This window comes from Falco rusticolus, chromosome 3 (genome assembly GCF_015220075.1).
Source record: "Falco rusticolus isolate bFalRus1 chromosome 3, bFalRus1.pri, whole genome shotgun sequence".
Classification (NCBI taxonomy): Eukaryota; Metazoa; Chordata; class Aves; order Falconiformes; family Falconidae; genus Falco; species Falco rusticolus.
Window position 1 is genome coordinate 29,208,267 of NC_051189.1, and position 24,700 is coordinate 29,232,966.

At 39.1% G+C, this 24,700-nt stretch overlaps 1 protein-coding gene across 1 annotated transcript in view; it reads right to left on the reverse strand.

Annotated features, from left to right (window-relative positions):
• Positions 1-24,284, reverse strand: part of MTDH (metadherin) — a 35,048-nt gene extending 10,764 nt beyond the window's left edge. Inside the window, exons 1-10 of the mRNA XM_037379523.1 lie at positions 23,613-24,284; positions 17,384-17,488; positions 12,978-13,059; positions 12,354-12,533; positions 10,791-10,859; positions 7,967-8,218; positions 5,746-5,832; positions 3,306-3,404; positions 866-990; positions 192-311 (exon numbers count right to left, since the gene is read on the reverse strand). Of these exons, the coding sequence (XP_037235420.1) occupies positions 192-311; positions 866-990; positions 3,306-3,404; positions 5,746-5,832; positions 7,967-8,218; positions 10,791-10,859; positions 12,354-12,533; positions 12,978-13,059; positions 17,384-17,488; positions 23,613-24,017 (1,524 nt within the window). The 5' untranslated portion in view covers positions 24,018-24,284. The remainder of the gene's footprint in view (positions 1-191; positions 312-865; positions 991-3,305; positions 3,405-5,745; positions 5,833-7,966; positions 8,219-10,790; positions 10,860-12,353; positions 12,534-12,977; positions 13,060-17,383; positions 17,489-23,612) is intronic.
• Positions 24,285-24,700: the final 416 nt, after the last annotated feature.

A 24,700-nucleotide genomic window follows, 5' to 3' on the forward strand; every position in this document is an offset into this window, starting at 1 on the left:
AAGAAATACTAATAAGAGAAGGATTACTTTAACTCTTGAGAAACAACAGTAGACAATTTATAAGTAAACAATATCATCAGGAAAAGAATTTCCCAAAAATAATTTTTGCTTCAGACACTAATACATAAAAATAAGGTTTTGTGAATTCCTCACAACTGCCTTTTCGATTATCCAGATTTTGTTCCATTTACCTGTGCAGGAGAGTTAGCTTCCTCACCCTGCTTCTTCTTTTTCTTCTTCTTTTTCTTGGACTTGCCACTTGTAGAACTCTGAAGTATTGGTTCTGCTTTTTCTCTTTCATTATCTGAAGTCTTCATAAGGGAATACAAGTTCTTTAGCATTGAAAAATTACAGTGAAACACATCTTCTATAGACTAAACAAATTAATAACTATAAGGAATTTAATTGCATATAGAAGTATAAATGAACACAATCTTATCTGTTTAGTTCATTTTAGGAAGACCACATTCTTTAAATGCTACCTGGCAATATAGGTACAGGGTTGGGAATGAAAAAGGTAACAGAGCATCATGTACTCCTGGGAAATGCTGTTTTTCATAGAAAGAATTAAATATTGTTAGGAAGTATTTATGAAAACAGATCTAAATCCTCTTAGTCTACAACAATAAGGTAATCCTTATATTATGGTGAGACAGTAAAATTTGACATGGAGCTAAGTGGCTTCCATTTTCTCAGTAACAACATTGAGTATTTTCCTTCTCTACCTATAAATTCAAGAATTGTGCTACTCTTACCAGTGTAAAAGAGATGAGAGATTACCTTTATCATCACCTTTAAGTTACTTTAAGAAATAGTAGTGGTAAAGGCAAAGTCTTGGAGCTAAGGAGAAAATATCACCTTTTACCTTCTGAACATCAGGTATCTCTTCAGGCTGAGGAACAGAAGCAACTTTTTCTTCATCTACCCAGTTTCCCCACTCTTCTGCTGGTGCATTCCAATCAGAGCTGGGATCAGCTGAAGAAAGTCCGTCTACAAAGATTAAAAATATTTTCAGGAACATCTCCATACTTTTCAGGTGCTCTTTGACAGTTTAAAAATAGTAATAAAAAATCTATACATAAACCCACTTCTTTATAGCAAAATATAAACATTCATTTCATGTATTTCTGGAAAATGTAAAGATATTAATGACAGCTAGAAGACTTTTATAAGTAACGAGCAAGACATTTTACAGAGCAATCAGACTGCAAACTAGTCACAGCAGCAGCAAGCTCGATGCAATTGCTTTGAGGTACTTTTCTACACTATATGAAGAAGAACAAAATTTGAGAGTTGTACTCTATCTTAAACCTTCTTCCTAGTTTGCAAAAAAATTAAGGTGAACTGTAACACTGATCAATCTTACCTCAGTAAGAATCCTTTACGAGTGATATATCTGACAGTAAATCTTATCAAGCCAAAAGTCATCTTGTAACGCTGACATTTTTTAACAACCTTATTTTTTCTAAGACTAAGTCCCTACTCCATTTCGCTATAGTTCATTTATGATGGTACATATTTATGTTGTCACAAAGGAGTAACAGATTTAAAGGGTGAGTTATACAAAAATTAAAAATTTCTGAAAGGAAGATCTAAGCCTTAGACTGTCTGTTTAGTAGAAAGTTACAGCAAGCCAATTTTAAACCAGAACACCCTGGAAAAGATCATCTGCCATTTCACATTTATATTAACATCAAGAATATTTCTCACCCTCAGACTACGCCAAACTGAAGAAGAGGCAAACTTGGTCTGTCAACCACAGTGGGATTCAGTTTAAACATTTGAAAATTAGTCAAAATGAAAAGCAGTAGTAAGCACAATTAAGTTTACTGGCAAACATTATGAAACCAGATACACACTAAGAGAACTCAAGATTACTTATAATAGATTCCCACTTCTTGCTTTCATATAAAAATATTACCTCAATTACATTTACTTTGGACAATTAAAATTTACCGATTTGAAAAAATTACTGCCCAACATAAAATTATAACATACCTACTGCCCTCTCACTACTTGCTTAAAGGAAAAAATCCAATATTTTTGTTAATAATAAAAATAAGTATTATTTGTACATACAGTTAATTTCCTTGTCCTGAACCTGATATAGTAAGCTGTATCTGTGTACCACATGGGAAGTTTTAGGCCAATTTCCCTGCTTCTGTTATCATTCACTTGAATCAGTTGACAGCTATGACCAGATTACAGATGCTACAGCCATAAACATCCTATGCTCAAAAATGTGAATAAATCACGTTTTGATAATACATAAACCCGATTACTTTCAAATGACTAACTGAAATGTGCTTCCTTCATCCTTAAACAAGATAACAGAGAAGTTTCAAAACAACCTGGTATCACAGCAGGCATGACAAAACTAGTGGAATCAAGGACTGCATCAATCCATTCCACTTTTGCAGTCATTAAACAGGAAGCTGTTCTTATAGAGAAGATAACATGCAAGGCAGCTTTTCTGGTCAACTTGAGCAACGTTTCAGGCAAATAACCTAATGAGAGGCACAAAACTATTTTTCTTAAAACAATCTCAGAGCTGAGTGAATAAAGCTATCAATTACAAAGGCAGTTCAAATGGTGAATTTAAGGCTGAAGCTTTCTTCACAGGCAGTTTCACTAGGAAATATTTAGGAATGGCTGTACCTTTATTATAATACAGCCCTGTTCAGGGAGACCCTGTGATAAAGAACTACAAGAATATTTTAAAATTGGCAGGGAAGGAAAAGGGGACAGGAAACACCAATTTTAGCACAATTCCCAAGTAATTTCTGTGACTTCTATCCTGCATATGCTTTCTATACACATAAGAACTTCCCTATGTTTTCTAAACAAGAAAGTAAGTTAAACTAAATACAAGTGCCTTATGTCATGTTAAGTTTTCAGTAAGGTACAAACGTGTAAAAGTAAACTCTGTGAATGAAATATAATCTGCTAAATATGTCATTTGCTGACTTGCAGTAGATTTTTCTCACCATTTGCAATAAGACTGTTTTAATTGATTACCAAGATTTTCTAGCAAAAGCCAGAACTACCTTAAAATGCATGAGCTTTCTCCCTTCTGAATTTCAATGTCCAAGTATTTTTCCTAAAAACTAACCATTTTCTATTATCATTCGTCAAAATACTTCTTCCTGCTTTCTTCAAACTGCCAACTAGCTTTACAGAAATGGAATGTTCCAGGTTGTTCTTCAGATGCTCACTATTGGCTAATACAAGTAGGTAAGTAACAGTGACTATAAAGTAACAGTAATTAACAAAATTTTCTTTATGAACATTTTAGAGGAACATACTTAACCCAGACCATTCGTCATCAACAGGGGGTTGAGCATGACTTAAATCCCACTGAAAATCCGAAGCACCAGCCTGAGAGACTGATTCACTGTTGGATCCTGAAAGGCAATAAAATTATACTCATAGGTTAACAAGCTTCCCCAGTTTTCCCGGGTGAAAAAATTCCAATCAAAGGAAGAAAGGAAGACAGGAGGCTCAAAGAAAAAAAAGTCTGATTCTAAGGACTGCACAGGACAGGAAAACTACAAGGGTCTTGAAAATGACATATATTCAGAAAACAAGGGAACTGAAGAAGGAAGACAAAATTAAGTCAGGAGAAGAATATGAGGGGGGGGAGGGGGAAAAAAAGAGGCAAGGGTGAATAGCAGTAATCTCCTCAAACTGAGAAATACAATGAAGTTTTATGGGTAGAAAAAAATTATTACCCTGTATCACTAAGAACCCTTACAAGGAGAAGCTTAAAAGAAAAGAGTACTAGAAAGAAACCTCATCAATTACATTGCAGATCTAGCAATCAAGTTACTTATTACTAAGAATCCAATTCTCATTTCTGGGAAAAAGTTCCAGGAACATATAAAAGCAGCATGACAAACAGTAAGGCCAATACCAATCATGGTAACTGAAAGTGTTAGACATCTAACATAATTATGTTAAGAAAAACAGGGCAACAGCAAACAGATCATTTTATACAACAATAACACCAAAAAAACCTTAATGGTGAGACAAATTTATTACTTTATGATGAGACTTACTTTGGAAAGGATGTTTAAATAGAACCACAGGTACCTGAGTCTATTTTATAAACACCTCTGCAAGAGATACCTCAGATGACATGAACATGTTCTCATTTTTTGCTAGCCAGTCACAAGTGAGAAGTAAATATTTATTCATGTGGTCACTCTGCATCACAACATTGTTAGCCAAGGTGCAAAGAAGATTAATATACTTCACTGTCTTCACACTTCTCTCTCAAAGTTGGAATGGTGGTATTGCAGATGAATCTTAGCCTGTTGTCCCACTTTATTAAACTTTAAGTTTTAGCCTAGAGACAGAACTTAAATTCAAGTGGCTCCATGGGAAATGTTACTTTGTTACAACTCTCTGTACAATTAAGACTTTGGTTTTTCTTTAAGACAAGGTTTCTGTAAGTTTTCATTAAGCGAACTGTCCTTTGGGAAGTCTGATAAATTAGGCCTTGGCATTTATAATTTTTGTTATCTTGGCTCAGATGTGCATAGAGAATGAAGCACTCTGAGCTGTAGGATACTGAGCTCAAGTTCAACAGTTAAAAGACTGTAAACTGCAATACAAGTAAGTATATCCTAAATGCATAAGCACTTGGCCAGCTACTTCCTAGAAGAAAATAGCTATGGCAAGCCCAATAACTTCAGTAAGCAAGAGCAGAAAACCTGACATATGATCCCTTCATTATATGTATTAAAAAAAAAAATCATCACAGTAGCACTTGTGTCAGCAAATTAACACACAGAATTTGTTATGAAGCCAGGTTTGCACTCCAAAGCATTTTCATCCTTCAAAATCAGAAAACCCCAGAGCTCAGCTTTCCCACATGTCATACAGAGAAAAGACTTCAAATCCTGCCTATGAAACTTATTTTGAAAGTAATGCTTCAGTTCCTTGAAGGGGGAAAAAAAAAAAAAGTCTCCCAGCATATCAGGGTAAATGGACTTTTCAAGAAAGCAATCTTCCCATCTCCAACTTCAGATGCAGCAACACTGAGAAATCTCTTATGCCCATTACTTAGACTCAAAAAACCACACATCGCTGATCTAGCTTTTGATCATCCATTTCAAGGGCAACAAGGCTGGCAAAGAGTCGAGAACAAGTCTTACGAGGAGTGGCTGAGGGACTGGGGTTGTTTAGTTTGGAGGAGACTCAGAGAGGATTTTACTGCTTTCTATAACTACCTGAAAGGAGGCTGTAGGCAGGTGGGGGTAGGTCTCCCCGATAACAAGTGACAGGACAATAGGAAACGGCCTCAAGTTACACTAGGGGAGGTTTAGATTGGGTGTTAGGAAAAATTTCTTCACTGAAAAGTGGTGAAGCACTGGAACAGGCTGCCCAGGGAGGTGATGGAATCACCAACCCTGGGGGTGTTTAGAAAAATGTGTAGATGAGGCACTTATTCACAGGGTTTACCGATGGACTTGGTAGTCCCGGGCTAACGATTGGAATTGATGATCTCAAGGGTATTTTCCAACAGAAGTTATTCTATGATTTAAAAATTACTTCAGTGCATAATTTCAGCATCACAAAAAAGTTTTCCAAGCTTTCATAGAAGGTGTCTTCTACCTGTTTCCAGTTACCAGTACTATTTTCAAAGAACAATGAGAAAGATGCATATTAATAACATTTGACAAATTCTATTTCCACCTGGTGGAGAGAAGAGTGGAAACATGTCTGCAAGGGCATACGTACCAGAAACTCCAGGAGTTAATCCAAATGAAGAGAAAGTAGTAGAATTCTGTTCAGAGGTATTAATCCTTGCATCCACATTCCAAGCAGCTGTGGCAAGGAGGTGGTGGTGGTAGTGGCAGCAGGGGGAGGAGGAAAAAAAAACAACAAAAAAACTTCACTCTGTTGGCAACACTGAAAAAGTTAACTATTTCATTATGAAAAGGGTCAGAAAAACAGTGGACAGTCCAGCTCTGTTAACATTTCACACAACTGAGGGCATTATTTCGCTTACTACATCAGCAAATCAGTACCGAGATGAGACTGTATGAACACTCAGCTTGAATCTATTTTCAAGCTTTCTAAGATCTTCCCTCTACAGCCTTTTGTATATATAAACTTCTCAGAACAGAAAAGTAAATGTTTTGAGCCCCACACTATTATTCTTCTTCCCATTATTGCAATCATCTAAGTTACCAAATGAGTATTTATTAATCTGTAGATGAAACCTATCTTGAAGCATATTGTATATTGGTTAAAGAACAGAATTGAGTTCAGAGTAATTTTTGACAAAACAGGACATATTGCTTAAAAATTAAGATATACTTGACTGTTCAGTGTACGGTAGAAATTAAGCAGAAATAATCAGAGGCACTAATAGTGTCAAGGTTAGAACGTGATTCTTAATAAAACCTACCAGCAGCTTTTATTTAGAATCATATTTAATTGGGTGAGTGGTCACTCAAAACTGGACATAGTATTCCAGATGTGGTCCAAGAAGGGAAAAATCACTATCCCCAATCTACTGGTTCCTGTTAATACAGCCCAGAATACTCTTTGTGTCCAGCTTGGTGTCCACCAGGACGCCTTATCCACAGAGCTGCTCTCCAGTCAGTTCCCAGCCAGGGGTGCTTCCTACGCAGGTGTAGCACTTCACATTTGCCCTCTTTGAACCTCCTGAGGTTCCTGTTAGCACATTCCTCCAGCTGGTTTAGGTCCCTCTGGATGGCACCCCTGATGTGGAATAAATCAACTGATTCCCCTCTCCCCAGTCAAGTTTGGTGTAATCTGGGAATCTGATGATTAACACTCCCTTGCCTCCTCCAGGTCATTTATAAAGATAATAAACAGGACAACTCTAAAGTACAGGGCCCTGTGATATTCCCCCTTGTTACCAGCCTCCAGGCAGAGTAGGACTCACTAACCACTACCTTCAAGCCTGACCAGTTTTTCAACCACCTACTAACTTAGATACAATAATATTGTGAGACACAGTGTCGAGAGCATTACTGAAGTCATCATAATGGATGTCCATTGCTCTCCCCTCACCCACAAAACTAGTAATTTTACCAGAAGCAAATCAGCCTGGCCAGGCATGAAGTATTCTTGGTAACAAAAACATCAAGCTGGTCCCAGTCACTAAGAACTACCTTATTAGAATATACAGCAGAATACAGCTAACTGGAATATGAAAAAAACTCTTTGACTCTACTTGGCAATAGTATAGCTTCCAATGGTATAGCAGGTCCAGCCTCAGGAACAACATTTCAAGATATGTGAAACAAGTAAAAAAGGTCTAGACTAAAGCAATGCTGCTGACTACAAAGGAATACTGCTCTACAGAAAAGGCAAGGATCACTTACACTGAACAGTCAGAAGGACTGTATTACAGCATCTACTAAGTTAAAGGCTGTTGCCCAGAATTCTCCATTATTATTATGGACAGTATAAGTGATAGAGGCATAAAATTGTACTGAGAAGACTAAACCCGATTTCTAATAAGAAAACCAGTGTAACACTAAACCTCATGAGAGCTGAACACTCTTTATGCCTGCAGCCTAAACAAATATCTGCCAAAAACGAACAGTTGATTTGATCATGTTCGATCAACAGAATAGATTTATGACCTGGGTTTTAAGACATTCATTAAAAAAAAGTAGTTACATTTCAAAATGGCTTAGTATTCACTTTCAGAATTTTAAGAAAGTGACATAAAAAAAATTTGATTCCTTCACAGAAATCAAATTATTTCAGATAAATTCCACAAACTGTTAAAACTGTAAACAAGACACATAGATGTTAAACCACCAGAACTTACAGTAAACAGACTGCTTAGTTCACATTTCCCCAGACCACTTCCAGATTTTTTAATATATAAACATAAAGCTATTTATGAGATTCACTACCAAAAAGTAGCTTATGTAAAAATGCTTAAGTGAAGCAAGTTTTCTTTGGAATAGCTTACCAATAGGAGTGAACAAAGAACGCTCTTTCCAGGGCCTGCCCACCAGGGTTACACCCCAGTCCTTTCCATTTCCATTAGCATCTCCAGCATCCTGGCCCCAAGCCAATGTCTCAGTCTTCCTCTTCCCAGCTGCAGTTGAAGGAACAGATGTCCATTTCTCCTCCCCTACACCAATCTGTGAGGAGATTTTTACAGACTTCTCGTTCCAGCTTCCTCCATTTACTGTATGGCTTTCACTCAATCCTGGAGAAACTTAAATACATGCATAATGAAAACATTATTTAAATTAAGAACTGGATGAAGAATTAAAATATTATTTATGTATATATACACTTAAAAAAGAAAGTACAAATGAACAGCAGCTTTGCTACACCAGTGTGATACAGAAGAGCTGCTGCTCCGCCTCAGCTGATTTTCCAGTTCAGATGACACGCACCATCTGTCTACCAACTTGGAGAGTGAGGAAAAAACAGCATCAAACTACACTCTCCTTCCTGCATCCCTTTCTTTATAGGACTGATACCTTGGTGAACCAGATCCTTTAGATTAAAAAAAAACCAAACAAAAAAACAAAACAAAAAACCAAGAAACCCCACACCCAAAACAAAAGACGAGGGGAGGAGGGTAGGGGGTGCGTAGTGGCTACTTCCAACACTGCTTACAGAGTATGGTGATGATTTGTGGAAAACCTCACACACTAAATGGAGAACGATTTGTTTTATAAATGCATACAGCAGTTCTCTAAGCAGGAAGTACAAGAAACGACCAAGGATTAGAAAATGCTTCCCAAACACTACACGGAATTTACAAAGGGCATAGCTATCATATTGACCATGGTGTCCATCAAGGTTAGAGGAAAAAAATAATAATGGTAACACTCGAAATAAATTATTTTACATTACACTAAGGTAAAAGATCACAGGACTGCAACAGTTTACCCTGATGAGAAATTACTAGCTATAGCAAGTTTAATGTATACTTTGAGAGCAGTCAGTAGTACACCGAGACATGAAGGTAACAGTAATTTTTTTTTCATTTATGTCCCTATAAAACAAAGTGCTGCACCCAGCCTGACCTCATATATATCACAAACCTTTCTCAAAGGGTTCTGTATATCAAATCCCCTCTTTTTACATATGCAGTGTAAACAACAGGAAAAACTGATTTACAAACAATTAAGAAATACCTGCATATTGCAAGTGTAACACTTAAATAGTCAGCCAAAACCTGATGCACAAGTTGGTCAGTATTATGTGCCAACAAAAACTACAGACCAAATATTTTATTCTTCAAATGAACTCATAGCTCGGGCAGCATGAACATACCACATTCAAGGCAGCTTCACTGGCAAGGAATTGATTAGGTGATGCCTACATTTTCTCAGACAAATCACTTCCAAACACAGACATCTGTCAGGTCACTAAAAACTGTGTGCCTAAACACATCGCCCTTTCTCCATGGCACTAACCTTGTTCATGTCAGTCAACATCCTTTAAGGATAATAGGACATCTTAGGGGAAGGCAACAACAAAAATAGCAGAGACAGAAGGCAAACAGTAGCTGCTAAAAACCAACTCTCTTGGAAACCTTGCAAGACGACAGCTGAAGTCCTGAAGCAGGAGCTTGATTACTCTGTTTATCATACTACTCTGTCACAAACATTTACCTTCTATACAACCAGCAAGATTTCACAGAATCACAGAAAACTCAAGATAGGAAGGGATCTCTGGAAGCCACCTAGCTCCACCTTCTGCTCAAAGCACAGCTAACTTCAAAATAAAACCACATTATTCAAGTTCCAAAAAACATAAAGGTGGATTGCCCAGAGATGCTCTGAACTATCTCGAAGAGCTTTTCACCTTGTGGCCAGTCAGAATTTCCCTTACTGAAGCTTGGCGAGGGCCTCTTGATCTCTCATTATGCGTCTCTGAATATTAGAGTTCCCTCCTTCTGGGCTACAGTCCAGGAAGTTTGCACATGAAGTAAGTAAAGCTCTCAAAAACCAGCAGCGTGATTCACTTTCTGGACCTGGGCGCTTTTAATAACTCATTTGCTGACTCGTTTAATTACACTAACTACTTTTCATTAAAGCAACACCACTGATGTTGGCTACGAGTACAAAACCACCATTTTGATTTCATTATGCTAAACTAATTTACTTCAAGCATTACTATAGCAATGTCTCTTAGTAGAAAACTGCTAAGACTCAGTAGTTGATCGCAGCCTAAAAATAGCCAAATATTTCAACAGTTATGTCTATGATAGTATCAGGTATGTAAACATACATTCATATTTAAGTACTTGCGAAATTAATGTATTTAAAATATGCCTCTCAAAGGAGTATGTAAAGAACCCAGTAACTTGTGTATACAATCTGGAACAAGTCCAAATTTTGCCATAATCAGGACTGGTATCTTTGAGATTTTGCAGTTATCTATATTAAGTTTTTCTTCGAACAACTAACCAATTCATTAACACAAAAAAATGAGTAAGTTTGAAAAGCTAGCATAAAGAATTTTTAAGTGAAGCCTGAGAATAAGATGTACTGTTCTGGAAATAACAATTTGTACAATAGGTAATCTGTCTGAAAAATCTACGTATTGAACCTTTTTTCTACACATACTATTCTCAACCTGTTAAGAAGTAACTGCAACTTAGAAGTATAACATTTACATAACCAAAAAAACCAGCTGCATAAAGTTCAGTGTTATTAATAAAGATAAGATCAGTAACTGCACAAAATCCTGCACCAACATTTTGTATTTTCACTTCTGTAAAACACTTTTCTAGTTACTTAGGATGCCTAATAATGAAAGCCTTTTACCTTGTGGAATTGATGACTCCCCTTTTGCAGGTTTAGAGCTGCTAACCTGTGCATTCAGAAGTACATCACCTGATAAAGAAGTAAGAGAAAACAGAGCTAGAGTAAGTTTTTAATCAAACAGCAATACCTGTAAAAATCTTAGAAAAGTAGCCATTACTGATATTCTAAGGAAAAAAACCCAAATACCTCAAAGTAAATTACAACATTCCCAGAAAGCTTAAAATTAAAATCCTCTATTTTTTTAAATCTGTGTTTATTTTGCAAACAGAAAGAACTCAAAAAATTCATTTAGGGCCTACAAACCAAGCAACCACAGATTTCAAAGAACTGTAGCTAGTTTTCCCAAGAATGGAGAGCAGAAATCGAAAACAGAGGCTGTCCTTTTCAATCAAGGGGCAGCTCTATTTCAGAAATATATAGCTATTTCTAATTTCCACCTTACCATAAAAACACTAGATTAAGCTGGAAAGAATTCAGCTGTGTCTGGTACAAGGCAACACATAAGAACATCCAATGCATAAAGGACTCTGGCTAGAAAGGTTACAGTAGTTATGGCTAGCTACAGAGCATATACAGACAGTTGGAATTACCATTTCTTGAGGCTGTTTCTGTGTAAATGGACAGAAAAAAAGAAAACAGGAAACAACTGATCTCATCCTTGGGGACAAGAATCATGTACTCTGTCAAGATGCAAACAAGCGTCAATAAAATCACCAGGTAAGGTTTGCAAATTTCACTAAGTTGTTACTAGGTACCAGACAGTTGCTAAGGCTCAGTCTTTTTGTCACCCTGCTAAAACATCAAGTTTCATCCAATCAAAGTACCCAATGTATCAGTATGTTAAAAGTGCATTAGAAAGCTAAACTGTTTGTCTTCGGATTCTTTTAGCTTCTTAAACCATTTCTCAGTTGCAGCCAAGTATGAATTCCTGTGCCTACACACAGTTTAAACCGGCCCATGCAACTTTTTTCTGAAACAGTAGCAGCCACAGAAGTTAAAGCCTACATTTTCTTATTGAATCCTTAGCTGTAATAATTGATTACAAAATCTGAGCCAGATGTGCCCCACCATTATGAACAGCTTATGTACAGGTACTACTATGTTGGAAAAAATGTCTACATGCAGTGAATGATCTGTAAAGATAACTCATGAGCATAACCTTCCCACAAGGAAGCATTCAAAAAGTCAAGGAGTTGGCGCTGCCAGCAGCAGTGCTGAGAGTGTCTTTGAAGTTTCCAGAAATATAAAGGGCACAGTCAGCAGAGCAGAAGTGAAGGAATGGGGACATATGCCTATGCAGCTGTGCAGCTACTGACAGAGCACCAGTGTGGAGGCCAGTGTCTCAGCCACTTACTCCAGAACATTCTCTCCTGAGCTTCTCCAAAAGCGTGGCTGTAAAAAAAAAAGGAGTTTTGCACAATGAAAAGTTTCTTTACGTAGCCTGAACTAATCCTCAAGAGTTACACCTCCAAATATACATATCATACATTCAAAACAGAGTTACTATTTAAGCATTCAAGTAACCTTCCTAGAATACATTCACAGACCTATCAACCACCATACCTTTATTTTTTCTGAGGCCAACTGGAAGCGATGGCGTAGGCATCAGTTGTTCAATGGATACAGAAACTGTATTTTCCACCCCTTGGAGATTTGATTCTCCTGAGCCACTGTCGGTCAGCACCTTGTCTCGCTTACGCTGCTGTCGCTTCTCCCTGTTACTGATTTTCGTTTCCCAGGCTCCTAAAATAGCCCCCAAATAAAACCATAAATAAATCGGAGAGCAAAAAGGAGAGTTTTAAATTGTCTCATGTCAAGCTGAAATTGAGTACAGGTTCAGTCTAAAAGTCACAGACATAGCAGTCAACTTCAACATTAGTTTGAAAACATGGATAGCTGGCCAAAGGTAAGTTTTTCTGGATGCAGCGTGATGATACTTTGCTTCACAGAGCAAAACATGAACAAGACGAGGGCCCTATTATCCATAACTCCTCAGTTTTTCTACGTTTAACTTAAAAACCTCCGTAAGTTAAATACTGTCATTTCAAAGATCAGGTTTCCACATATAATACATGACTATAGAGTTATGACAAAAAGTCTTATGTTTTTTTATGAAGCACAAGTAAGTCTTAACAGCATTTAAGCCAAAATGTCCAATTGCATTTTCTGTCTGTCTTTGTTCAGTACCTTCATCAACTTCCTTTCCATCTTGACGTGACATATCCTGAACCGTTTTAGCATCTCCCTTGGATTTCTTTTTTTTCTTTGACTAGAATAAAAATAAAACATTATCTTAATAATTACTTAGCGATCACCTGTCACAGTGATTTAGAGTCTTCCCCCCCCCCCCCAATAAAGGCGTAAATTTGAAACAGATTTTCCTGACCAAACAACCCTGTGTATGGACTGTCCCTTGAAAAGAGTACTAAACAATACTAATTGCCAAACATAAGACTGCATGAGTCTTTCATATTACTTCCATAGTACACAAAGGGCAGGTGGGGGGAATGATAACTTCTGCTGCAGAGCACAAAGGCTGGTGGAAGCAGCATAGCTTCTTCCAGTCGCAGTTTGGCAGGAAGATTTCACTCCGGCAAAATTTGTTTTATGCAGAGTATAAAGTTATACGAGGAGAAATAAATAATGCCAGTGGCTCCTTCAAAAATTTAAAGTTGATAAAAATTCCAGTTTGGAAAATTACTTCAAAACTGGAACTGTGGTTAAAGTCCATACAATAGATATACAGGTTGGTGGTTGTTGTTTTTGTTGGTTTGGTTTTTTTTTTTTCAAGGTTTCACCAGTTATGGCTTGCTTCTTGGCTATACAAGCAGAGATAAAGAGAAACAGAGATGACTATTTCTGCAAACTGTTTTAGTGCAACAGGTAGCAATATCAAATGATAAAAAGATACAGAAAAAAGACAAAAAGTGACACAGGATACTGGGAGAGAGTATATTACAGAAAGCCTTGGAGTTTAATCTTTTGATAAGCTGAAGTGACGACAAATTGACTTGCCTACCTTCTTAGAAAGGAAATACAGTACTGAGAAGCTTTTCAATCCAGTGAAGGTATAAGAACTACCAGATAAACCTGAATGAAAAACCCCAGACTTTTTAAAGAAAGATGGCTATCTACTCAAATGTGTTAAGGCGAACTATTCACTGATTCACTGTCTCTGGAATATTCAAATAAGAATATTCTAAGAATGCTGAACGTTTTTCTGGAATATGTACTTCTGCCAGAGTACAACTAGTAATTGCCAGCTTTATACCCAAGTTCAAACACGATTTTCTTCTAGTCTTAGATGTTCAAGAACAGTATAATAAGCTCTCTAGAATTCAGAGTTGGTAACAACTAAATTATCACCACAGCTGCAGCAGATATCCCATGGGTCCACAATGGCCTGCAGTTCACATGCCTTTGAGTTAGCATGACCAAAAAGAATCATGTAGCTTCAATAGAGGTAATGAAAGTAGTACAGCTTGTTAGTGTGGCACCAGAGAGAATAAAAATTTCACTGCTTATATGCAATGCTGTGCCAACACACCTGTAACACTTAGAGAACAGACTTGAATAGTTAACTCATGGTGTACTGCACTAAGGGACCCACAATACAGATACAGCCAAACTGAATTATCTCACTTATTTGCTCAGTAGACTATCGTTACCCATACCAGTTGTCTAACTTCTAAAAAGCCTCCAAAAGAGAAGGGCTGGTTTCAAAAGCAAACAGAAGAATTAGTCCTAAGAATATGAAGAAGCCAAATTATTTGCCAGAGCACCTTCTACGGAAAGAATTAAACAGGGAAGTGAAAAACAGCATGAAACCCACTTATTAATTGCTTCTTGGAACTGAAACGGAGGAAAGGTTAGTAGTTCTTACCTACATCTCCCATTTTCAACTACACTGAGAGTGGAAGTTAAGATCTCAATCTTCCATCCACAAAGCCATTAACTACCCAACTGTCCTCTGGCAGTAAGAGAACACCCAAAAGGACCTCAGCAGTCTCCTAGATGACAGTTTAAGATGGCTGCTCCTCCAAGTTATAACTCCTATTCCTTAAATAACTAGCTCTTTAAGAGCTATTGGCATCAAATTTTACACTTCTCACAAAACCAAAGCTTAATAATTTAGAAAATAAGTTTGTTTTTAAACCCCCTATTTGTTAGTATGACTAAGAATTCAAATCTTGAAAATATATTTACTTTCCTAACCTGACCTGAGAAACCAGAACCGTAATTAGTTATCCAGTTTACTCACCACCTGCCAACTTAGCGCTGTAACATTCACTATCTCAGTAACAAACTGACTGAAACAGCAAGAGATGTTAAAGGTTACTGAGCAAGCTAGTGGGTCATTTTGCAGAAGCCTGTTCATTCAATGTGTCACCTTCTGCAACACAGAAAGCTGCCAGTGTTGGCTCCGCCACCAGCCAAAGAGCACATGAGGAACTCAGCAAGCCTGCCAAAATTTCGTAAGTCTTTAAGATGCACTATCCCCCATGCAAGAACAATTAAAAAAAAAAAAACAAAACACAAAACCTTTCTTCCTCATCCCTAATGGTCTATTTATTTTTAGTGTTCAACACAAAGTACTTGTGTGTTTGCAAACCCAAGGGGCAATGAAGTTTTAACATGCTGCAATCTCCTCCAGAGTCACTTCTTAGATACAGTTGCTCACATTAAAAACTAAAAAAATCCCCTGTACTACACAAGTCACTAAAATGGAAAAAAGGGAAGAAAGTATTCAAAGCATCAAGAGAACTATAAACCATATGAACAGCCACAATCCAGACATTACCTAAAGCTTCTTCTCCCCAAGACAACACAAAGTAAATAACTATCCTGAAAAAACATGCATGAAATTCAGAACCCCGAAGCAGCTAAGAGATACAGAAACACAAAGGGAGTACAATTTTCATTGAAAGCATATATTCAAGCACAAAAGAAAAGAAATCATACCCTTCAGGTCAAGTTATATATATATTCATACATCTCGGCACATGCACATACTACTTAAATCCCACCTATTGACTGATAGCATCCATCCCGAGCAATACAAAGACACATACACAGGACTTCTTACTATCTCCTCAGCAGGTTTGCAATGTTACAAATGTAACAGATGTCCTGAGAGGCTTAACCAAATAATTAAGATGCCTGCAAAGTTACCCATAGTTTAAAGAAAGTTCTTGGATATGTTTTTAATTGAAAGGTTAGCAATCAACCCCTGAGGTAATCATGCTTTGCCCACAGTTCTCCAAGATGATAGGAAAACATAGCTAGCTGAATAAGCATCCATATCCATATAATGGTAATGATTTTCTGGAGCTGCAACTTCAACTTAACATTTTAAAATTCAGATCACTGTTTGCAACGTTAAGGTAAAGCTCAAGTTAACGTGTTACAACACCTTACCTACTTGGAAACCTGCTTGAGATAAAATGAAAGGTGAGAAGAAAAACAGTTATTCCTTCAGGATCAAATTTTCCTTATATTACTAAAAAAACTGCAAAGTCAATCCGATATGAGACACATGGAGAAAAGAAAATAAGTGCGTGGCACAAAATTTTAAGGCAAACCCATTTCACAGAAAAGTCTTTCTATTTGCCAATGCTAAAAATGTTGAGAGTCCTACAGCCAACTAGCAGGATACAGTCTTTGAGCCAACATACTAACTGCAAAAGAAGTTATTATAGGATAGTCAAGTTAATTAAAGCTTGAACGAGCTAAACCCATTACAATAATCAGCTACTGGTTTCTGACTGTTAATGCATAATCATTTATTTTTCAAATATTTCTCAGTATAGTTAGAACAAATGCATTTTGTTGAAGAAAATACATCAGAAATCCATGACAGCAGGAAAGTTTCATGCACGTTAGCAAGAAGAACCAAGCCAAAAATTATCACCAGAGGCCTATCGTAAATACATCCACGTTGCCTACAAATGACAGTATTTATGATAAAGCAAGAAAATATGACTCCCCAGTGCAAAAATTAACACTGCCATTAGCACGGTTACCTTTTAGATAAAGCTACAGACCAAGCTTTAAAGCGATGTTTCTGATGTAGCTGTTTAATTTGCATAAAAAAAAGTTCACACCAGACTTCAAAGCCCATATTTGTCATCAGAAATTAAAATCTCTGATCAATAATGGATACATCTGACAAAAGAAATAAGCAGGCACATGGTCTTAATCCTTTGAATAGCAGTCCCCAAATTGTTAAGTGCATTTTCAAGCCACTTAACACCACTATCATTTTATGTTGCATCTCAATAGAAGCCAGCAAAGATGAAACACAAACTTAATTTCTGTAAGTTTAACATCTTCACTGGAAGAGAGATACCGGTGTTTAGTGAGTGGTGGGGAGGGAGGCTTGCTTGCAAACATTCTGTGATAAGGTATGATCTCAGAAGTGAAGAAAATACTGCTTTAGCTCTTTCCAATACCAGATTAGACTAGTACTCTTCATAGTAAGAAATATGCCTCTTCGCTCATGTTAACAGGGTCTCAAATCACAAATAAGAGTTATTAGTATTGAAATAACATACACCAAACTTTGACATTTTCATTTCATACACGTAACTGACCTTTTCATTCTTCTTTTCTGTGTCCACAGGCTGCTTTACATTTTCTTTACGAACAGTTTGTATTACTTCATCCTCAGATACATCAAGGAAAGACCGTCCATTGGGCTGTGTAAACAATAACGGTGAATAATAGAAAATTTGGAGAAAGCAAAGCTCAAATTACACCATTACTAAAATGCAACTATTTATTGACTGAAAAATGCTCACAAGATTATTGAGTAAAGCAGACAGAATCGTGGGTTGGTTCTCCAAATATCTACTGCAATTATGTATTTACTAAACATAGAAACGAGAAAGGAAAGAAACAGGTCTCTTCATCTCATCTCAATCCTACTTAACATATGAATTGCTTATCAAAAGGTGATTTTCTGAATGTCATCAGTTCTCAGAACAGCCACAGTTCTCTGTGCCATAAATTATCTAATTACATGAACACACCACTTTGTAGCAGTTCAGCAACAGGCGGAATTTTGTAAACCCTTTCTACTTTGACCAAATTTCTGCATTTTTTACCTATGCATATCGCTCAAAGTTCATTTCCTTCACAAGTTAAACTTCATAGCAGAACAGAACTTAGAAGTCAAACACGAAGCATGACAACCCATTGTTCTTTTCAGACAGACTTGATTATTAGGCATTAACAGTAGTCTACCATTTTCACCTCATAATAAGGGAATGAAAATTAGCATGTATTATTTAACATGTAGAGTTAAAACTCTGGATAGTCATTAATCTTTATCAGTCACCTTTGACAGCGAAGGCGTACACCTCCTTAGCCCATATATTCCCCATGCAAAAATGTAAGAACTTTTAAAGTCATGTCTACTGTTAACAAAAAGCTGCAACTGAAGCTACTGTGTTTTAACTGCAGAAGAGGTAAAAATAAGCAAAGCATTTACTACTGTTAGCCATTCATTTAACTGAAAAACAATCGTCAAGAGTAGTAATTGATACTGAGTCCACACAAATCTCATCCTGATGGACTCATAATGATTCAGATATATTAAAGACTGAAAATTAAATAAGACATTAAGCATAAATAACTACCTCGTAGTTGCTTTAATTTCTGTTTAAATAAAGCCCAAACTTTATTATCTTTGGTTATTTTTGTTATTAAAAAACCAAAAGCTATTTTAACTGCACCACATGGACCTGACTGCTTTAAAGTAAAACACAGGCCATGTTACAACTTAGTGTGACTATTCCTTGAAGTATCAGATCTGACTCTCAATTTAACTTTTAATGTATTTAAGTCTTGCCATGTTATATTATGCTTACATATCAGCCTTGGCATGATTTCACCACTGCATAACATAGTACAGCTTACTGTAGTTAGCCAGCATGCCGACTTCTTATTTTGTAACTATTAATAGAAATTGAAAGATCAGGTCACCTAACCCCTCTCCTCCTGCAACAACCAGCTTTAAACTAGACTTCATATCTAAGATGCGGTACATTTCCCTTAGCATTCTGAAAATGAAGTATATTTGACAGATCTGTGTCTCACTCTCTAGAAGTTCCTCTCAACAAAGCTCACAGTACTCAATTCCAGAGGGATACCAAAGACCCAATGTTCAATCTTGAAAATAACCTGTTGCCAAAAACCAGTTCTTGAACCCCTCTATTTTCTCCAGATTCCACACAGTCATGTTATTAGTGGTGTGATGTCTTTCAATCCATGTTAGTACCCGTGGCGTTTAAGAACTTAAGCTGGAGAAAGAATCACTATTTCTAAGTTATTTAGCATTAAAGCTCAATAACAGATTCGCTGCATCTATGATTGGACTTGTGTCAGAAATGTTTACACCCAGCTAATTCTTTTCATTCTGTACCTTGCTTTACGTCTTAGCTACTACATATACACTTTAAATTGAAACCCACTTTCTTAATCTGTCTCAAATTCAGTAGATAAGTTTTAACCTATAATTTTTAAAAAAATAAATCAGCTGCTTCTCTGAAGTAATAAACTAATTCATATCCATTAAGAATCCTATGGAAAAATTAATCCACATGACTGTTTAAAATGCTACCTGATCACATAAACAACTGTTAGAAGTATGTTTAAAAACTCATATGTTGATACATTTCTCCCTGAATGTATCCCTGAATTGTAACAGCCTCCTTTTGAGTGGAAGCTTTCCACATTTATTTTCTTCCCACTGATGAATCATAGAATTTTAACCAAAATTCATGTGACCATTTTTGGATGTACCAAAGATAGTAACAGAAGTAGGAAAGAAAAAAGCTTTTCTATAGTATTTGGAAGTGTTGTGGTTTTGTTTTTTTTTTTTTTTAAAAAAAGTGAACTACAGCCAAAATGACTGTTTAAAACTTTAGGGTAATATATTAAACATCCACTACCAATATTAATTCATTCAAATTGTGCTATTTATTATTTGCCATATTTTCCTCCTCATCCTAAAAGCTACAGAAAAGATGTAACAAGGCAGAAATAGTGCTTTCAGTAATACTACTGGTTTCTGAACGCATTTCTTGCCTGCTGACCTTAAAATCCTGATATTTAAACGAACCTTTTTCACACACATTCATTTGAAGGCATTAAGATAATCCAAAAGAAGAAGAAATGTTTTGCTGAAACTGCTAAAATGAGTAACATGGTTCTTTAAGTATGGTACAGTGCAATGGGTAACTCAGTTTCACACTTCAAACAGCAGTAATAAAATTGCTATCATTTCAGTTTTACAAGGCTTTATTAGCCAAAGCCCTTAGTTACACATTATAAAGACATGCCTACTTAGAATATCTTTGGCCAGTGAAAGAATCTGTTTACTAGTGTTATTTTCTGTAAGCTTCTCTTAAGAAACTAAGCAATATTCTGTTTGAGCCCTGGAGAATCCTACAGCTCTACTTCTACAATCAATTAACACATACACAAAACCAACACGAGTATCAGTTGAAAGTATGAAAAAGTCTTACGTAGTCTATTTCTAAGTGCAATAAGCATAAACCAGTCATAGCCTGAGAAGTTCTTTCAAGCAGAAAACTTTGTCAATTAAATGCAAATGCTTTTACTGAAACACATAGCATCTACTGTCCAGGAATACTTCAAACAGGAAGTACACAGTCAATTTGTTATTTTTTGCATCTACAAATAGATGGTACGAATGTCTTTAGAAAGCTGTAGAAGAGTACACAAGACAGTTACTCTCAAGTTTCTGTAGTATTTTTCAAATTGTACAGAACCCATCTAAGAACAGTTTCACCATTTTCTGCTGAAGGTTTAAAAAACAGAAGAGAGGCACAGCAATTACTCAGAAGGAAAAGGAATTAAAATTAAAGATGAAGAGACTTTTTGGAGAGAAAAAAAAATAACAGGGGCCAAAGAACTCTGTGACAGAAGACAAGAAGCTCTGCCCCTGCCAGGAGCTGCTAAAAAAAAAAAAAAAAAAAGTATAAAAAAAGGCTTTGGGTTTACTGCACAGAATCTAAAGTAAGGATACCATGATACTACCTTGCTCCAAGCAGCTGAAGAAAGCCAGAACTGGCTCTGTAAACTATAGTGTTAACGAATGCTAAATCATTCCAGATTCATTTTTTTTCCTGTCTGCCCATAGCAAGTAAATAATCAGTCTCAGAGTCGCTACTGTATCCAGTCAATGCAGTTCTATTCAACTAAATTTATTTTACTAAAATTATCAGTTAAGTTGTACCCTACCTATACAGGAACCAAATAAAGCCGTGTGCAAGAAACAAAGCTTTAATACTCATTTTTCCTCAGAAAAGCTACAGCGAAGAGCATTTTTGATCCTGACTGATGAGAGTTACACCTCACCTGCCATATGATGAGCTCAGTAATTCTGTATTAAAGTAACCCTACAGCTTTTAATTAGACATTTGTAGTGTACTCTTTAATGCTACAGACCAGTTGCACTAAGCTTTCTGAAATGCCTGCAATGGAAATCTAGACCTTGGCATAGCAAACCCTGTAGTAAATCTACTGATAATAGGCTTACTCTTTTCCCTTCACAGAACTCAGTATCAGCATCGCAGTGTACAAGAACACATGACAAAAATGACTAGGCAGCAATCAACAAGAATTTTTGCTACATCTTTAAATTTTCTAATGTTATTTTGAGGATTTTTCCATGTGAAAAAAAATATTGTGACATGCTAATACAGGTCTTACAAACTTATCTTGGAAAACAAGCATGAGGCAGGCCTATTAAACTTTGCCACCGGTCTAAACCTATTTGCACTACAGTTAATGATTCAGTTCGTGCATTTTCTTTTTGGAAAAGGTGGGGGTTTTTTCACCTCTGCATGGAGAAAATGAATATGAAATACTATAAAGATAACTTTACAAATCTTAACAATACAGAATGACAGCTCGACAGCTGAAAAACTATTTCACTCTCTTATGAAAAATCTTTGCTCTTGCATAGCCTTAACTTTTATTTTGTGCCTAAGTAAACCAAGCTTGAAACATTACAAGTATTTATATTCACCATAAATGTCTGCTAGTTAAGTTTTATACAAAATTAACACAAACTTCGTTTTTATGAAGCCCTGCACTAATCTACCTCTTCATTCTATCTTCTGTTGAGGCATTCATGAGTCTTCAATGATGACTTGCAAGAGTTTATGTTTTGTTTTTATACTGGAGTTTAAAGAAAATAAACCAAGCAAAATCTAAATTATTTCAATGATTAGTCTTTTTTTTCAAGAAGGCATAACAGATATACTAAATCCTGAAAGATGTGCTATTCAAAACGGCATAAAAATTGCATCCCCAATGTGCCTTCTCCAAAATGGAGACCTAGCTACACTGGAAAGATTCTGAAACAAAATGCTTCCTCTTCCTGGTGCTCAGCAACTTCCAGAATCAACTTCAGTAGTTCACTGCTCAAACACAGGTTGGTGGTACATGCAGACCATTTTTGTTTTCTTTGAAGATGTTCTAGCCTTCTCATTAAAATAAACCCCAAACTTCTTAATACTGCCACAGACTCAAATGAAAGTACAAACCAATTTCCTCTCCTTTTTCTGGTCATTAGGGGAACAATTCAGATTTTATAGAGCAAGATATAATTAAAAGACACAGTTCTAACAGGCAGGGGACATCTGCTGCACTTTCATTCCTATAATCCATTTGGACATAAATAGGATTACAAACATACTAACAAAATAAAAGCTATAGAAGCAATCCCTTCAAGCCCCAAAACTGTGATAACTGGAAGCTTTAAAAGGCCAACTGATAATTTCTGCATTTGACTGATTTTCTCACGAAATGCCCACATACTGTCAAAGATGGAAGGTTCCCACACCACACACTGAAGATTGAAAAAAAAAAATAATGACAGGAATGATCTGTTTTTAAGGGGCTGCTAAGACACAGATTTCCTTATTAAAGCAGATGATCCTTACTGTAACAACTAAATCAGGCATATTCCTACTGAGGCAAGCTCACCACAAGACTGACGTTAACATGTTCTGTTGACAAGACACAGCAAAAAGGCTTACTCAAGTTTGAATCATCACAGCATTTACGGGGCTCAAAATGCTGCTTCCAGTAGTCTATACCTGCCTGAACTAAAACTCCTGGCTTGAAATCGAGCCATGATACTAAGGTCTCCACTAGTGGTTCTTAACCCTGCAAGCACTCGATGAATACTAATTAAAAAAATACTTTCATGTAATTCTTGTTTCCATTTACAAGCTGCTAAAAACAAACGAGTGTTTGCCTCATCACCCAAGACTATCAGCATGTAATTTCCGTATGTGAGCGCTGCTCCTCCAGGTTTTCAAAGCCACCGAGTGACCCAGACAACACGAGACAGCTCCAGAGCAGACAGTCAGGACACCCCCCACCCCTTCTCAAGGCAAATATCACCCAGGTGAATCGCACGGCGGCTCAGGGGGGAGGCTCTGTGGTTTGACACCCTGCGGTCGGTCCTCGCCCTTCTCACCGGTGCCTACCTGACCGGCTGGCGTGTCACCTAACAGGGGGCACCGGGGACAAGGACTGAAGAGAGGCAGCCGCGCTCGGGGCCCCTCGCCAGACGGTCCCGCCCGCCCCCCCGCCGCAGGGACTCGCCGCGCCCGGCCGGGTGCCACCGCAAATACCCGCCGCCGCCGTCCCCATCCCGCCGCTGTCACAGAGCCTTTCATCCCCCTCCCCCGCCGGCGCCCGGGGCCGGCCGCCTTCCCCGCCCCACCGTCTCCTCACCCCTTCCCTCCCGAGCGGCGCGGCCCCGGCAGCCCCTCTCACCCGCGCCGTTTTCTCCGGCAGCTTCTTCTTGTTTCGCTTTTTCTGCTCGTCGCCCTTCAGGTGCAGCTGCCCGGGGCCCGGGCCCGCCGCCTTGCCCTGGCCCCCGCCGGCTGTCAGGCCCGCAACGGCCGCCTCGTCACCCTTCCTCTCCGCCGCGCCCCGAGCTGGCTTCTTACGGAGGCCGCCTCCGCAGGCCACGGCCAGCAGCAGCCCCAGCAGCCCCAGCCCCAGCGCGGCCGGGACCACCAGGGCGAGCCAGGTGGGCAGGCCCTGCGGGTCGAGGCCCAGCTCGAGGCCCAGCTCGGCGCGCAGCAGGCCCAGGCCGCCCGACAGGACGTCCCGCACCCGGGCCGCCGCCTCCTCGGCCTGCTGGGCCGCCGACTCCTGCCAGCTCCCCGCAGCCATCGCGGTCCCCTGCCCCGCAGAGAGCCAAACCGGGCGGGGCGGCGAGGGAGCGCTCAGGCCGAGCGCATCGCGGCCTCGGGAGAGCCGCGCTCGCCTGCCCGCGCCGCAGCGGCCGGGGGCGGGTGGGGAGGGTGGGGGAAGGACAGAACGCGAGCGGAGCCTCGGCGGGACGCGGCTGCCTCAGCCCCGGCGGCACCTGGGTCTCCTCCTCTTCCTCCCCACTGCCCGCCCTCCGCCGAGCGCGCAACGTCACCGCCCCGCCGAGCGCCCGCCGCTGCCGCAGCGCGCCCGCCGTCACCGCCGCGCGCGGGGCCCACTGTGACGCCTGCAGGGCGGGCACCCCGCCCAGCCCCGCCCCGCCCCGCCCCGCCCTACCCAGGGCGGGGGAGGCGGGGGGCGGCGCGGAGACCAGCCTCGACGTGGCAGCCAGCGAGCGGGGCGGCGGCGGCGGCTGCCCCCGGCGGGGGGGCCGCGTCGCGTCGCCCCTGCGGCCGGGGCGGGAGGCCCCGCGGCGCTTCACGGGGCGCCTGAGGTGGCCTCTGCGGCCTCTCCGGGGCCGCGCCGCTTCCCCCGGTGGGGCACCCCCGCAGGACCGTGCCAGTGCTGCGGTACGCGGAGCGGGTCGCCCCCGGCCCGCTTGGCGCCGCGCTGAGGCAGCGGGTGAGGGGCGGCCTGGGCGCCCG